This window comes from Globicephala melas, chromosome 10, assembly GCF_963455315.2.
Source record: "Globicephala melas chromosome 10, mGloMel1.2, whole genome shotgun sequence".
Lineage (NCBI taxonomy): Eukaryota > Metazoa > Chordata > Mammalia > Artiodactyla > Delphinidae > Globicephala > Globicephala melas.
In genome coordinates, this window is record NC_083323.1 from 91,053,950 (window position 1) to 91,071,205 (window position 17,256).

Consider the following 17,256-nt stretch of genomic DNA (forward strand, 5'->3'; position numbering starts at 1 on the left):
AATTACTCCCCATTGAGACTCCTAGGTTCTACTTACAAATTTATTTTAAAAGTCATTCATGTTGACAAAGCGAGAGAGTGGCATGGACATATATACACTACCAAACGTAAAATAGCTAGTGGGAAGCAGCCGCATGGCACAGGGAGATCAGCTCAGTGCTTTGTGACCACCTGGGGTGGTGGGGGTGGGATGGGGAGGGTGGGAGGGAGGGAGACGCAAGAGGGAGGAGATATGGGAACATATGTATATGTATAACTGATTCACTTTGTTGTAAAGCAGAAACTAACACACCATTGTAAAGCAGTTATACTCCAATAAAGATGTAAAAAAAAAAGTCATTCATGCAAAAATGTTCGTTACAGTTGATTCTTGCATCCAAGTACAAGAAATGTCTTTAAATTTTAAAAGCTCAACATATCTTAAAACTTAAAAAGCTACATTAAATACTGTAGTTTTTCAAATGTAGTCTTTTCTTTACCTTGTCATTGCTTTTATAAATTAGTTGCAAAATGTCACAATTTAGTTCACCTTCAAAATTAAATTTTATTTTGTTTTTATTACCTGATTCATAAACTTGTATCTTGTTACTGCTCTTGTGGACTCAGAATTCAGTCTAAAACCAAATCAAGAATTTTCTCAAACAAAGGTTAATTCAGGTAAGGGATCAATCTTATCAGTTAAGCCCACATTTAAATATTTTCTCAACATTAATACATACCTCCGTCAAGATTTTGGAATATTTATAACTGATAGTAAGAATTGGCCTGTATCTAACATTTTCCTATAAGTGATAGTACTGATATTTTTTTAATGTTTAAACTCACCTTTAGGGGGAAAAGAGTCTTAAAGAGCAGATAAAAGATAAGGAAAGGACGAAGATTAGAGCTAAGGGAATAATCCCCTTTGTATGGTGACTTCATAAAGGATTTTTGGTGGGTGAAAAGACCAGAAACTAAAAGAGCCAATATAAACCAACCTCCACACTCGTAAATTTAAAACTGATTGTACAAATATCCCCATATTTCCTCTTCAAAAACACTAATCCTGTAGATTAGCACTCTGGGATTCTAACACGGGCACTGAATTGCTTAGGTCTACAAATATTCTTTGTGTAAAAACAACTACTGAACTTCCAGGCGCACGGCACGCTAGCGAAGCGCATCTTCCGGGGATTCGTTTTCTAACGGAAACTCCCGAAAGATCGCACGCGCTTACGTCATGAAGGAAACAAAAAACCTACAATACACAATTCAAGGTGACGGGCACAGCGCTAAACATTTCCCTATCGGTTATCCGCAGGCCTCTGGCGTCTCAATAAATGGAGCTCCCGGAAATTAGGTCAGAATGCCTGCGGCGAGGTAGGACAGTGGTCCCATCAGCCAATCATATATCCCCCCGGCTTCATTTTCATATTCTTATTGGGCTAGGTAAGTGTCAATCAACATGAAGCTCTTGTACTGCGTGGTGAAGGCGGGCTTTTAGTCTATAACCAACCAATTCGGTACTGTATTGTAGCGGAACACACTCTGGTCCTGGAGTTCTTGGTTACTCTCTATGGTTCCAGGGCGAAGAAACGCTGAGATCTTCGGCCCGTAGGGACAGGAAGTGACGTAAGGATGGCGGAGGGGCGCGAGGTTTCAAGATGGCGGGGGTTGGTGGGCTGATTGAGAGGCAGAGGTGAAGGGCCCTACGAAGTCAAAGAGGCCGAGAATCGTCCCCTCCCCGCTTCTCATAGCCCCAGGAGCCCAGCAGAAGTGTGAGTGTGCGGGATCGTTCCGCTCCGTTTTTTCATCTTTCCCGTCTCTTCCCGGGGCCCGCGCGGTTGCCTCGGGGACACCAGGCCCTTCCGCCCTGCTCTTCCTCTCAGCAGTTGAGGTCTCCGCGATCGCGGACTAGGGGATCCCCTGGGGCGGCGCGGCGTCCAGCGGTCAAGCGGCTGACTTCGCCCGGGTCGGTCAGCGCCGCCTCCTGACGTTGCCCGGTTGGTTGCCTTAGGCTTGATGTCCTGCACCTCGAGGCAGGGTCAACTGTCGCTGTGGTTTTGGCAGTTGCTAATGCTGTTGGCTCCTATGGTGGACCTGGGCTCCATCCCTTTGTAGCCTCTTTGACTGTTGAGAGTTCCCCTGAACAGCGCCGTGACCCGATTTCCCTATCACCTCTGCTTTGAGATAGAAAAGTAGTCTGTGCATGCAAACTAAGACTCCAGTGTCTTCTGTAAAAATTTTCTGTACTTCGTATCTATTCTAGGTTTCAGGTGTGGGAGAGGAGGGTTAAAAACACGGGCCTGAGGGTAATTGAAAGAGGGAGGCAGAAAAGATACAGGCCATCAAAGATGTAAGAGCTTCTATTTCTGCTAATTTTGCTTGTTTCCGCTTCCTTCTCCCTCGCTCCCGGTTTTTCTGAGAAGGAAACCCTTGACAGGGCAAATCGGTTGCCACTGGAACAGCTTGGAAGCTTTTAGCAGAAAACAAGGCAGTTGAACAGTTGCTGAAAGATGCATTCACCAATAAACTTGCCTGACAGAATCTTCATGAAGGGAAGGTGTAATTCTGTGGTCTGCTAAAAAATCTACCTCATGATCTTACCTTTCCCACGCGTGAAAAGTGTCTGCTTTCAAAAGGAAGGAAATTTATCACCCTTTATTATTGGAAAGAGCAAGTATCAAAAAGCTAAACCTCATTCATTTGGAATGACAGGAAGAAGGGATATAATAGTGTTTCGGTTAATTAAAATGTTAATTTATAAAATAGGTTCCCTCAAACACAGTTATCCCTTTCGGTTACCTTAAAAAATACAAATCAGGAGTCAAGTAGGCATTATTAATAAAATATCTTAATGTTGATGTTTTTAGAAGATCTCTCATATAATATCAATACTTTATTTTGAATATTTGTGTTTTTAGTTATGGTTTAAGCTTCTGCTTGAGCGTCAGGAATTACATCTGAATTAGAAATAAATCTGAATTAAATAGGCTTAAATTAATGAGTTCTTACTGTCTTAGAGATGATGGGAATACATGCCAAGAAACCGTGGAGAGAGGCAAGGCTGAGCTATTTGTCGTTGAGCCCAGATCATTACCCTGTTCCCTTTTTATTCCTTTTTCCACCCTACATGTAAATAAAGGGAGGATATAGGAAAAGAACTAATGGCTTTTCATCTACATGGTTTATGTCATATTGTTGAGGCATTTTTTGATTGATTTTTTTCAATTGACGAGTCAGTGCTGTGATCCAGAAAAGAAAGTTAATTGACGACTTAATGATATTCATAGTGGTCTTCAGACCCATTACCATTGTTATAAATAATAATAGGAATCTAATTTTTTGTGGTTAGAGAAGTTGAGGCTGTCTTTCCTGCACACTAAAGTCAAAACTAGGGAAAGAACAAGATCTTAATAATAAAAGTTTCTTTTCAGAGATTGGTAGGAAAAAAAATTTATAAATATAAAAAGGAAGAAGTTTTGTAAATCTAGGAAAAATAAGCTATTTTTTTGTCTTTGCAGGTTTTTAGGTTTTGTTTTTGTTTTGTTTTTTAAACAAGCAAGTAAACCACACAAATTGTCAACATGGGACGGAGATCTACATCATCCACCAAGAGTGGAAAATTTATGAACCCCACAGACCAAGCCAGTAAGTGTCCATTAATGTGGAATGATGAAGAAGAGGGGTGGTGAAAACTGTAAGCTTTAGGGAGTGTACTTTATTATTTCTTAATTATAAGATCAGCAGTGTTAGGAGGTGTCAGTTGTATAAAGTTGTCTAGTGTTCTAGTGGGCATATGATTAAAACTTTTAAGCATGAAAAAAAATTAGTACCCGTGTTTCTAATTTGATTGACTTGCAAAGTAGAATTGGCAATTCTCTTTGTATTTGGAATTTTGAACAAATTGTTTTGCAAGTTCTTATTTAGTATTTTATGACATCTTTGCAGATTCATAGTTATTTTTTAAGGAACTTAAAAATGTCTTGAGACATTTTTGGTTGACATGATTGGAAGGGTGCTATTGGCATCTAGTGGGTAGAGGCAAGAATGCTGCTAAATATCCTACAGTGCACGGGGCAACCTCGGACAGTAATCTGTATTAAATTGGAGAAAATGCTAATGTTCAGGATTTTAAAGTTTTATATTCTTCCTCTCTCCCTCTCTTAAGGAAAAGAAGCTCGGAAGAGAGAATTAAAGAAGGTACGATTTCAGAAGCATCCTGTTAGATATAAATGTAGTTTGGCACATCTTGTTATTTGAGATGAGTGGATTTAGAAAACATTTCCAGTTATTTTCCAGAAAAGATATTTTATGCTTCTCATAACAAACCGTAAGATTTACTAAGCCAAAATACTGTACTTAGAAACTGAACTGAAATAATTTTGTAGATGAGCTCATGATGGGTTACTGTAAAATGGTTTATTTGATTACCCTTCCCAGTGACTTAAATAAATACTTAAAAAAATAATTCTCTTTTGCTATTTATTATAACATACTGCTTTGTTAGAAGCCACTGAGTTAGTGAATGGAAGTAAATGTGATGATAAATAGCTTTGTACATCCATTTTCTTGACTATGTAGTTGTTGAGTTTGTGGCAAAAAGCTTCCCCAGAATAAGAAAGGGTTTACTTTTTAGTATCATACCTTAACACATTGAGAGAACCTAGTTTTTTAATAGTTTTCAACTGTTTATTCTTGTTTCATTGCTGACATTAAATTTCTGCAAAATTTTTCTCTAATGTATAATTTTAGAATTTAGCTGCAAACTTTGTTTTAAGAAAAAAAACCCTTAAAATACTTAAGTAACTGCTAAGTCTCACAAGGTTAAAAAGAAATACTTGCCTAAGAAAACACTTCTAATAAATAACATTTATCTTTTTGTCTGAAGTTGAAACATTTTGGGGAGTAAGAAATTAATTACATAACTCTGTTTCTGGTGGTTGAAACAAGTGATCAGAAACCAAGGAGAAGTTCAACTTCAGTTTACATGGATTGTTGAAACAAATTGAAACGAAAACTCAGGAGTGTTCAGCTTCTTTAAATTCTGCTCTTTTTTCATTTTTCTAAGAACAAAAAACAACGCATGATGGTACGAGCTGCAGTTTTAAAGATGAAGGATCCCAAACAAATTATCCGGGACATGGAAAAATTGGATGAAATGGGTAAGAATTTATAAAGGGCTGGATTTTACAACAGGGATAATAGTCTGATACATAGAGGCAGGCAGGTAATGAGTGAAACAGCACAGACACAAGAAATATAGAAAAGCTTATGGCATGTGATGCTTAGATTTAGTTTTAGAGTTAGAAGAACAGTGGGGTGAGGGGCTATTACAAACTGGAAAGCTCATCTAGAATAAGAGGGAAGCCATTCTTTAGCTTTAGCTAATTGTTTTTTATAAGTTAACAAAAGCCCAGTTTGGCTTGCTCATTTTTTTAAGAGAATACTAAGTCTGGATTTTGAAATCACCTTGGGGTTTTTTTGTTTTGTATTTTAATATTGGCAACTACCATTTAAATCTAAATATTGGACCACTGTGAATATAAGTCAATTTCCCATCTTTTCCAATGAGAAGATGCAAAGATAATTGACCACTTAGTAAGGATATAGAAGAAATCAAATACTTAAAATCAAATTTTAAAACTATCATATTAGGATTTCTTCCTTTTTCACACTTAACAGAATAATTGTATCCAGTCTCATCATGTGCATCTTCAATATCACTGCTTTGTCATAACTGGAATCACATGAAATAATTGCATATTGTCTTTTCTTGTATCTGAGTTGCTTGAGAATCATCTGTGATGCTGCCATTGGAAGTTTTATCCTAACTCACAAAAAAGTTTCTTTAGTTTAACCAAAACCTCTTCAAAATAGAATGCAGTTTTACCAAGTTCCAAAGATCCTATAACATATTTAATTAACCTTTACTTCCCTTATTTATATACTTTATACTTGCAGGTATGTGAGGGAAAAAATCCTAGAAAGTATTTTTAACAGAACATTATACAATTAAGTAAAAGTAGGAGTCAGAATGGTGCAAAGTGGCTTTAGATAGTTATAATTAATACAGAGGACGAGTCACAAAATGGATTCCATATTCAGCCCATTCTCTTAACTTTAGAACATGGAGTTTTTCATTTTCCTTTTTTTTTTAGTAGCTTTCAAACATCCAAAAATAAAATAGTCTAGCTAACTCCATGCTTTTCAGCTGTCAAATTTTTGCCAATTCTGTCTTCTGCCCCCTGCGGTTTTTTTTTTAATTTCATGTTAAAGTGATCTTTACAAGTTTTGTTTACAAAGGTTTCCAAACGAGTTTGGTGGTTTGCCTAAAAAACAGAGATAGTGAGTAAAAGAGATACAGTGGAACTTCTCAATGATGCATTAAATGGGGTTCAAAAAAATCCAGTTATGTGGGGTTATGGTATTACAAGCTTTCTGAAATAATGTGGCAGAGCCTCTGCAGCCAGCCTGGGCAAGAGTTCTGGGTCAGGCTGTATCATCTTGCGTCTTTCCCAGTTCAGCTATAACTGATTCCACTTGTTGCCTGTTCTAAATATTGGTAGGGACAATTCCTAGCCCTAGGATGTCAGGATATTACCTACTGAATGACCCCAAATTGTATAGTAATAACTGAGGTTTATTGAGCTCTTACCTTGCTACATACCAGGTTTTTTCCCCCCGTTTTCATTTAATCTTCATGACAACTGTTTTGGGTAGGTGTATTGCCCCTATTTTACAGATGAGGAAACTCAGGCACAGAGACGTTATGTACCTTTCTCAAGGTTATACTGTTAGGAAGTGGCAGAGCTGGGATTTAAAGTCAAGCATTTAGCACTTTCATTAATCACACTAGGAATAGTGTGGTTTGAGGCCATACTTCTAGTTTTGAGTAAGTCATCAAGGTTAATAGTTAATAGGATTTAAGAAAGATGACAATTAAGCTTGTGATTCTTTTAAGAAAAAGGAAGGAACACTATTCATCACAGCTCTAATTACAATTTATAAAACTCAATACAAACTAAGCAGAAAAAAGTATACCTTGACTCCCATAATTGGGAGATTCTGGAGGGAAGCTTGTCTCAAAAACCCAGATATCATTAGCAAGACTGTCCAGCTGTCTGACCACTCTCTGTCAGCATACTGCTAGTGAATTTCTTGGTATAGAAGGTGGAATATGTGGGTGGAATTAGTGGTGGTTGAGAGATGAGGCCATAGACTGCTCTAGTTTTATTTCATTCCTGCTTGTGAGAGCTTCTCTCTCCCATATTTAAAATCTCAGAGGAGGATCTGGTCCCAATTTGGATCGTATGCCGATTAATCTCTGAGTCAGTTAGTGGCAAGGGGGATGGAGGGAGGCAGGTATGGTTGACTAGGCAGGCCTGGGAGTCCTGTGCTAATCTCTCTTGGTCCCTTTTAGGGACCTGAAATTAAGCCCCATGTTGAACACATGGGAGAGAAAGACTTATATGGTAGCTAAACAAGGAATACTAACCCATATAAAAGTAATAGTTGAGTGGTAAGCCAGACACCACTGGATATTTTATTTGTGTTCTCATTTGATCATCAGAGCTTGATTGTGAAGTAGTTGATGTCTCCATTTTCCAGATGAAGAAGCTGAAGATCAGAGAATTCAAGTAAAATGCCAGAGATCTCAGAATTAAATGACAGAGCCAGTGTAGCATGTAAACCCAGGTTTGTCTGACTGAAGCTTCACTATATCAGGTTGTTAGCATAGAGGAGTGAAAATTGATTTTTATTACAATGATGATAAAGTCAATTAGGTGACATTTCTTAGAAAAGGAAGTAAAATTAATGGCCTTCTTAAAGGGGTGGAATTTTAATAAATAGTGCATTTCTTTTGACAAGAATATATCTGGTGTCTGGATCCTTTTGAAAAGTTTTAACATATAAGGAGATTTTTATTAAATGATATAGTCTATTGATACCTAGACAAAGTGACTTTTTTGTATTTAATTTCATAATCTGCTCTTTTCTCTCAGAGTTTAACCCAGTGCAACAGCCACAGTTAAATGAGAAAGTGCTGAAAGACAAGCGTAAAAAGCTACGTGAAACCTTTGAACGTATTTTACGACTCTATGAGAAAGAGAATCCAGATATTTACAAAGAATTGAGAAAGCTAGAAGTAGAATATGAACAGAAGAGGGCTCAACTTAGCCAATATTTTGATGCTGTCAAGGTAATCAAGTTTCTTTTCAGAGCTAAACTAAAACTTTATGCTTAGATCTGCTCTTAAAGTTGTTCATGGGAGACCTGATCGTGTTGAACCACCTCCTCTTGGCAGTTTCTTGTCAACTAAACATACACCTACCCCATGAGCCAGCAAATATAAATCTGTGTATTTATACAAGAGAAGTTGATCTACCTGCCAATACAGTAATAGCTGAAGAGTGGAAACAGCCCAGCTGTCCATGAAGAAGATCATGGATCAACTGTTATATATTCATAAAATTGAATACTACTCAACGATAAAAAGGAATGATCAACTGATACTCAAAACAACATGAGATTTAAACAAATTTTTTTAATGGATAAATCTCAAAAACATGCGATCCTTTCTTCATGGTTATGATTCCACTGAACACCAGCAAAACTAATTTATGGAGGAAAGATTTTGTATCAGTGGTTGCCTTGGGACAGTGTTAGGGATTGATTGGGAGGGAGTATGAGGTATATGCATTTGTCAAAACTCATTGGATTTGTACATTTCATTGTAAATTTTGCCTCAAAATAAAAATGTAAAAAAAAAACAAATGGTATAATTTTGGTAAAGTAGATAGTATGGGTCCCATTTTATAGATAAGGAAGCTAAGGTAACCTGCTTAAGTCATACAGCTCATATGTGACAGAAATTCAGCAAAGGCAGACTAATTTTAGAGCCCACGCTCTACCACTGAATATATGTTATTCCGAAGTTTCAGTTGATTGGCAGTCTTTAGCAATGTTGACTTGCAGCTTTGTATTCTTGTTTTTCATGATATTTGTGTTAGGTGGAAAGCAAATCCAGGTTCTGAAACAGCTGATGTTGAATTTTTAGTGTTGAGTTTGGGGATTACTCTTATCTATTGAAAGATTCTCCCTGTTTCAGAATGCGCAGCATGTGGAGGTGGAGAGCATTCCTCTGCCAGATATGCCGCATGCTCCTTCCAACATCCTGATCCAGGACATTCCACTTCCTGGCGCCCAGCCGCCCTCCATCCTTAAGAAGACTTCAGCCTATGGGTAAGGAAGTGGTAACAGAGTCAAACAGCGTGTAGTAGAAGCGTCTCTTGACTGTCCTGTGCCAAAATTAATGCAGTGGGAAATAAAGGACAGTGGGGATGTAAGCAGTTCCTCATTCGATTAGATATGAAATGAGAAATCCTTTGAAAATTGTTCAGAAGAGGAAGTAGATACCTCATTAATGTGATTACTGTACATTTTCTTTACAGACCTCCAACTCGGGCAGTTTCTATACTTCCTCTTCTTGGACATGGTGTTCCACGTTTGCCCCCTGGCAGGAAGCCTCCTGGTCCTCCCCCTGGTCCACCTCCTCCTCAAGTCTTGCAAATGTATGGCCGTAAAGTGGGCTTTGCCCTAGATCTTCCCCCTCGTAGGCGAGATGAAGACATGTTATATAGTCCCGAACTTGGTAAGGAGTTCCTTTTGCTCTTAGAACCTTTCCACTATCATTTTTTATGTTGGCTGTTGAACCATCTTGTTCACCACCCTCAGAGCTTGGGAAATAAATGAGGATAGCATGTACATACCAACAGATGGATAAATCATAGAATCTACCCAAGTAAAAGCAGCATGCATAAGGAAGTATGGAAATGTTTGTTGTGTTTTAAATTAGACTTCTTGAAGATGTCACTCTCTTACCATCAATTCCTTAAGACCTGGATAACTTGGATACCCGCTTCCCTTTTAGCTTTATCATTATCAGACTAGAGCATCATTGTATACAGTCACAATGATTGTGTATGTGCATGTCTGTATGTAACCTTCTAAGTAGAATTTGTTTTCAAATTTGAACCTTTTAGAAAAAAATCTTACATTATCAAAAAGAATTTAAAACGATTGTCAAGTGAAAATATTGTCAGACTATATGAATAGCTGAGATCATACATAGAAATTTTTAAAACAAATTATTTTGAGTTAAATAGCCTGATTTTCTGTATTTGGGGGTGCCATGTAGTGGAGGATCCACATGTATAACTTGTTCCCGGCTTCCTCCTCCCTTTTCAGCTCAACGGGGTCATGATGATGATGTTTCCAGCACCAGTGAAGATGACGGCTATCCTGAAGACATGGATCAGGATAAGCATGACGACAGTACTGATGACAGCGACACTGACAGATCAGATGGAGAAAGTGAAGGGGATGAATTTGTGCACCGTGATGATAATGAGAGAGAAAACAATGAAGAAAAGAAGTCAGGTATGTGCAGATGAAAATTCCATGATATTGATCAATAAGAAGCACACAAGCCTAAGGTCCTGATTTATTAATGGATCTGTGAAGGCAATTGTGAGGTCCTTGAAAGGAGGGATCAATGCTTTATTCATCTTTATATTTCTAAAATCTCAAAGTTGTTGACACATAATAAGTACTAGATGGATAATTATGAGGGGGAAAAAAAATCTAAGCAGTATATGTAATTTAAAAAAAAAGCCTATGTGGTAAAGTCCACTTTTGGGGAAAAAGATAGCTATTCTTAGCTATTCAACAGCATAAAGATGTTCTGTCATGGATATGTATAGGAAAGAGAGAATAACCACATAATTGTATCAAGAAAACCACATGGTTTTTAATGAGTCTGTTTAAATATCTACATTCAAAGCCCTTTAAATTTTCTGTGCTCGTGGTATCTTACATGAACGAGAACCACAGTTAACATAAAGGTACACCTGTGAGTAGAGTCATGATTTAATGGAAACATGTCATACTTATAATGTGTGTTATGTGTTTGTTTGATTATGATAAATTCAGACTGAGTTACATATACTTTTAGAAAGAAGCTATGGCATTCATCAAGAAAATTTACAAAATGTAGTTTGTCACATTTCAGTAGTCTTGGAGCTTCTTTGGTAATTGTTTTTGCAGGCTGCAACACAGTATATATTAGTAATACTACTGATATTAGTATTAATAATGATAAATTTTTCTCCTGATATTTCTTAAGAATCATTATTGCAAACCAGAAAGCTAGTTTAAAGGGGTGGATAGAGCTGGTAATGAAAAATGATAGAGGACACTTAAGGTAGGACCTAGTACTTTAAAATATCAATAGAAAGTTGCTAGAGCCACAGCAGTTCTTTTTTTCTCTAGACTGCGATCATTTGCCTCATTTTCCTTTTTTTCAGCCAACTAGTTTTTTTTGTTTGTTTTTACTAGTTAGTTTTTCTTATATATATTCATCAGTGCACATGTGCTGGAAATGGTTATCCTAACTATAATTTGACATTCAGCTAATAATTGAGTTTCTACTATATGCAAGGCATTTTTCTAGACACTAAGGATGCAGAGTAAATAATACTGAAGCCCTGCCCACGTGGAACTTCTATCCTCCTGTAAATGTTTACCGTCTAAGAATAAGAATGCTCCTAATACTGCACCATTTAGCATGTTTAGGTGTCTAGTGGAGAGCCCTTGTCAGGTTGAGAAGTTTCCTTCTAGTCTAAGTTTGCTAAGAGTTTTTATTATAAATACTTCGTAAGTATCTGTTGGGATGTTATTATTTTTCTTTCAGTTGTTTATTGTAATGAATTATATTCATGGCTTTTCTAATGTTAAACCATTTTGCATTTCTGGGACCAATGCTGCATGTTTATGATGTATTTTTCTTTTAAAACACTATTGAATTCAATTTGCTTGTATTTTATGTTGGCCAGCAGGTTAGTTTTGGTATTAGGGTTATGCTAGCTTCAAGTTGTGGGTAGCATTCCGTCTTTTCCTGTGCCCTTTTACAGTAAATTTCTGTAACTTAACGTTTGGCTGAATTTTCTCGTAAAATTATTTGGGCCAGGTGCCTTTGAGGGGCTTGCTCTTTGACTACCATTTTAATTTTTTATGTTCTGATCTTATCACTTCTTTGACCAATTATAAGTAATTTATATTTTTCTAGAAAATCATCTATTATTTTAATCTGGGTGTTTGATTTTATTGGCATAAAGATGTTAATAGTATTCTTTAAATTTTTTAAATTTGTAACTTTGAAATCACTGTAGCATATATTTACCATCAGTTGGCATTTGATTTACTATCTTTAATATGGCTATGTCTCTCTGCCAAGTAGTGGGAAGCAATTATATCTAGTACTTTATAGCGTTTGTCTTATAGTAAGCATATACTGAATTTTGTTGATCCCAATCCACTCCATTCTCCCTTCTCTGACCCTTTAGGTCTGAGTGTGCGATTTGCAGATATGCCTGGGAAATCAAGGAGGAAGAAGAAGAAGAACATGAAGGAGCTGACTCCTCTTCAAGCCATGATGCTTCGAATGGCAGGTAAGGCAGGGAAAGAACAGCGAATCACCTTTTGGTATTTCCTCCTGCCGGTTGCTTTACATATATTTTCCTATTTAATATGTCAGCAATCAAGTAATAAATCCTTGTTTTTCAAAAGTCAAGGTTTGGAGACATAATCCTTGTTTTTCAAAAGTCAAGGTTCAGCTGCCCAAAGTTACATGACTGGTAAGTAGTTGGACTGGCATTTAAGTTCAGGTCTGTCTTGTTCTAAAACTTGGGCTCATTCCACTCTGCTACACTAGCATGGATAAGTAGAATACTATTTTATTCTTGCGTTATCTAAGTATTTTATTGAAGAAGACTTGATTGTTAATTTTAAGAAAGCATTTATTGAGCATGTGTTTCAGGCATCGCTGTTTTACAGGCTGTAAGAAATGAGTCAACTCCATGTGCCTGGTTTAAAATTTCTTTCAGGTCAGGAAATCCCTGAGGAGGGACGAGAAGTAGAGGAATTTTCAGAAGACGATGATGAAGATTCTGATGATTCTGAAGCAGAAAAGCAGTCACAGAAACAGCATAAGGAGGAATCTCTGTCTGATGGCACATCTTCTGCTGCTTCACAGCAGCAGGCTCCTCCACAGTCTGTTCCTCCTTCTCAGATACAAGCACCTCCCATGCCAGGACCACCTCCTCTTGGACCACCACCTGCTCCACCTTTACGTCCACCTGGACCACCTACAGGCCTTCCTCCTGGACCACCTCCAGGTAAGTACTTACACGTTGTAAATAAATAAGTCTAAATGTGGTTAAAATGAAGTTATTTCAAAAAATATACATCATTAGTGTTGATGATTTCTTGTTTCCTCCTCGTGTAATTCCCTAAGAAATCAAGATTCTCAAAGGATAAGCACAACTTGCTCATTCCTACAACATTGTTTGCAAGTCATAGTGCTTCTGACAGCCATCTTTTTCTCCAAAGCTCTTCCTTTTTCAGGGTTAGTTCTGATTTTAGTCGGCAGAAACCTGGAGTATGTAACTGGGAGTTTCTTTAGTATTAGTTTTTTTTTTGGTTTGTTTTGCGGTACACGGGCCTCTCACTGTTGTGGCCTCTCCCATTGCGGAGCACAGGCTCCGGACGTGCAGGCTCAGTGGCCATGGCTCACGGGCCCAGCCGCTCCGCGGCACGTGGGATCTTCCCAGACCGGGGCACGAACCCATGTCCCCTGCATCCACAGGCGGACTCTCAACCACTGTGCCACCAGGGAAGCCCAGTATTACTTTTTAATATGACAAGTTGACCCAGTTCTGAGTTGGTAGCAAGCAGGACTAGAGCACAGTAAATACTGTTGTGTATCCTTCTTTGGTTGGGAGTTTTTGGATATCAGTGTAATCATTATAGTTAGAGACAGAGTCATCAGTGTTAATCAAGTCTTTGGCTTAAAAGTTTAAAAAAGTTTATTTACAATTTGAAACAACATGTAAAACTTGTTGGCTAATTATGATTTTAGTCCTTCATCCTGTAGTCAGCCAATTAAATCTTCAGTTGAATTCATCCTCTTCTGATTGGTGCAAAGCAAAATTACCTTTCTTATGACATTCTCAGTGGTCTTTGTCTGTATATCTTAATGAGTTTCAGGGGATCCTTAAAGCACCCTGCTCTATATTCCATTTTCAGCTTATATTGGAACCATTTAAGAAGTCTCATCTTCATATATTTCCAGCCCAGCAGAGCTGTGATTTTGTCAGTGCTGGGAAATAAAGAGAAATGGTCCATAATAAATGTTGAAGTTACCTGATTTCAGGTTAACGTGATAATTTAAACTAAATCTCAGTCACCTTATACCGCAGTTACTACTTCGAATATATTTGTTTGACATTAACTAATCACTTTTCTCTTTTTAGGAGCTCCTCCATTCCTGAGACCACCCGGAATGCCAGGGCTCCGAGGGCCTTTACCCCGACTTTTACCTCCAGGACCACCACCAGGTCGACCCCCTGGCCCTCCCCCTGGTCCACCTCCAGGTCTGCCTCCTGGCCCTCCTCCTCGGGGACCCCCACCCAGGCTACCTCCCCCTGCACCTCCAGGTGAGGCATTGATTTCTATGACAAAAACTTGTCTACTATATATCTCATTTGCTCTAAGACATTTTCACATTTCAATATCCTGAAATCAAGGGGTATCTTAAAATAGTGGTTTTTATTTGCTTTTGGCGTAGATTGAAGTTGAGTTCTTCCAGATGGTATTTGCCTTTGATTCTACCTATCACATGAGGGACTTTTTCCACCCAGAGAACACTTTGGATTAAATTCTTCATTTAAGACTTTTTTTTTAGGACTACACTTAGAATTGTGAAGTCATGCCATACATCTGCATGAGTATCAGTTGAGTTTACAATCACAAGGGAGATGTTTTTTTCCATTCTCTTTACCCAGTATCAAGGTTAGATATGCAAATTTCCTTGTGATCTTCTTAGATGTGACAGGTATGTATGGTTTACTACACTGACTGTCTCAGTTTAATGTGAAGGTCTCCTTTTAAGCTCCTCAGCTTGGACTTGAACTTTTTTTCTCTCTCTCAGTGGTATTTGGAATAATTATGAGTCTGTATAAGCAATAGCATCTTAGGTTTGATGAAATTTGGTATTTTATAATCACAATCTTAGAAGAGGCATTTGGAGAAATTAAATCTGCACTTCCTGGTAAATGATGATGGTATGTCTGAGCCAACAATAAGACGTGAATTCTTTTCCAGTAATGGTGACATTTTGTGATTAGATTTTCTCACCCCAGGGTTAAAATTATATTTCCTATCCATTGAGTTACCTTTTGAGGGGGAGAAGTGTTGTGCAAATCAGTAAATAACGGATGGGAATCAAATCCCCAACCTTCGTTCTGATAGCATCTGCGATCTACAGGTAGAATAGAATCTTGGGCTGTCAAATTTCAGATTTGACAATTTGAGATCATATTTGAAACCAGTTGATGTTGTTAATTTTACTTTATAAGTTTAAAGGAGCACATTACTGAGAGAGGAAAAAACATAAGTACAGGGATACAAACAGAAGGTGAATACTGTTTTATAAAAGATATTCTTTACTATCAGAATATATTCCTGAGTTTCAAATAGCAAACAACATGATTTATTTTCTATAAATTTTCCATTTAAAAAAATTGTCAACCTATGTTTTTAACATCCTTAATAGTAGTTAAATTTTATCCTTGTGGTATTCATCTGCCCGTTTTCTCCTTCATTTAGGTATCCCTCCACCTCGTCCTGGCATGATGCGCCCACCTTTGGTGCCTCCACTTGGACCTGCCCCACCTGGGCTTTTCCCACCAGCTCCTTTGCCGAACCCGGGGGTTTTAAGTGCTCCACCCAACTTGATCCAGCGACCCAAGGCGGATGATACAAGTGCAGCCACCATTGAGAAGAAAGCCACAGCAACCATCAGTGCCAAGCCACAGATCACTAATCCCAAGGCAGAGATTACTCGATTTGTGCCCACCGCACTGAGGGTACGTCGGGAGAATAAAGGGGCTACTGCTACTCCCCAGAGAAAGTCAGAGGATGATTCTGCTGTGCCTCTTGCCAAAGCAGCCCCCAAATCCGGTCCATCTGTTCCCGTCTCAGTACAAACTAAGGATGATGTTTATGAAGCATTCATGAAAGAGATGGAAGGGCTGCTGTGACAGCTTTTGATGCTAGAACAGGCTTCTGTTCACATCAGTGGTTCATGGAGAGAGAGGCCCTTATTCAACTTAGGTGAAAGAGCCACTTTCACTGTCAGGGTATTTTTAATTTCAGTTCAAGGAATATCCTAAAGTTTAGCCTTGTTCAGAATTTACTGCATATAAAAGAGGGTATTTCATTCAAAATAGATTGGTTATTGAAGCAGTGCTGCTAACATCCATCCCCTTTCATACCACCATTTTCATCCCACTTCTTCCCCTACTCCAGTTCCTTGGAAACTTGTCATCAAGGGGATCTTTGTTACTTATTTGTTTTGATTCTCGTGTGCTGTGGGCACTGGAGTAGAGATTTCTAAAAAACCAGTTTATTTCACCCCATCTTGCCTTTCATGTTTGAGTTATTTTTAATGTTTTCTTGTAAATATTTTGTAATATTGTAGTGAAATGGGTCACAATGTCATTTCCTAATACAAAGCAAGATATGTGGGAAGAAAATGTACAATTCTTTGATTAAAATTATTTCCCACTGACCTAAACTTTAAGTGTTTCATGGAATAAATAAATAAATGTTCTACACCAAGACATCCTCTGTGTTACTGATAATGTATAAACATAATATCTGTTTTATGGGCAGAAAAGAAGCAAGTATTTAAAACTTGGGTTTAAGGAACTACCATTTCTGGTATGGAATGAGAATTTTATTGAAAACGTGGTTAACATGTTAAGTTTTAAATTTTAAAGGATGAAGAAGAGATAATTATTTTCCTTTAGGTTTATTATATGTTAGCTTTGGAGAAATTGAGAGGGTTTATATATTGCTAAAAAGATGAGTCGTCTTCTCAAAGATTACTTTCTTCTCCAGAGCTTTGTGAACTGATACTAGTGAATGGCAAAAGGTTCTTTTAAATCATTTCTAAACTATCAGTCAGAAAAGGCTGCTACTTTTTCTTTTTTGAATTTGTCATTTATATGAGCCTTTATTATTAGAAGCACAGAAAATGAATGAGAATGTTTAACACTTTTAATTTGCAGTGATGCTTTCTTTACGAAGTGTTTTAATAACTAATACCTATCCAGTAATCCTGGGGAGGTATTTTCCCCATTTTACAGAGGCA

At 37.7% G+C, this 17,256-nt stretch overlaps 1 protein-coding gene across 1 annotated transcript; it reads left to right on the forward strand.

Moving 5' to 3' along the window:
* The first annotated feature begins 1,602 nt into the window (after positions 1–1,602).
* WBP11 (WW domain binding protein 11) lies at positions 1,603–16,725 on the forward strand. Its single transcript, XM_030841264.2, has 12 exons — positions 1,603–1,756; positions 3,503–3,629; positions 4,150–4,181; positions 5,050–5,143; positions 7,985–8,181; positions 9,091–9,224; positions 9,434–9,633; positions 10,230–10,421; positions 12,386–12,490; positions 12,926–13,216; positions 14,354–14,536; positions 15,708–16,725. The coding sequence occupies exons 2-12, from the start codon at positions 3,566–3,568 to the stop codon at positions 16,139–16,141; spliced, it is 1,926 nt and encodes a 641-aa protein (XP_030697124.1). The 5' UTR covers positions 1,603–1,756; positions 3,503–3,565; the 3' UTR covers positions 16,142–16,725.
* The last annotated feature ends 531 nt before the right edge of the window (positions 16,726–17,256 follow it).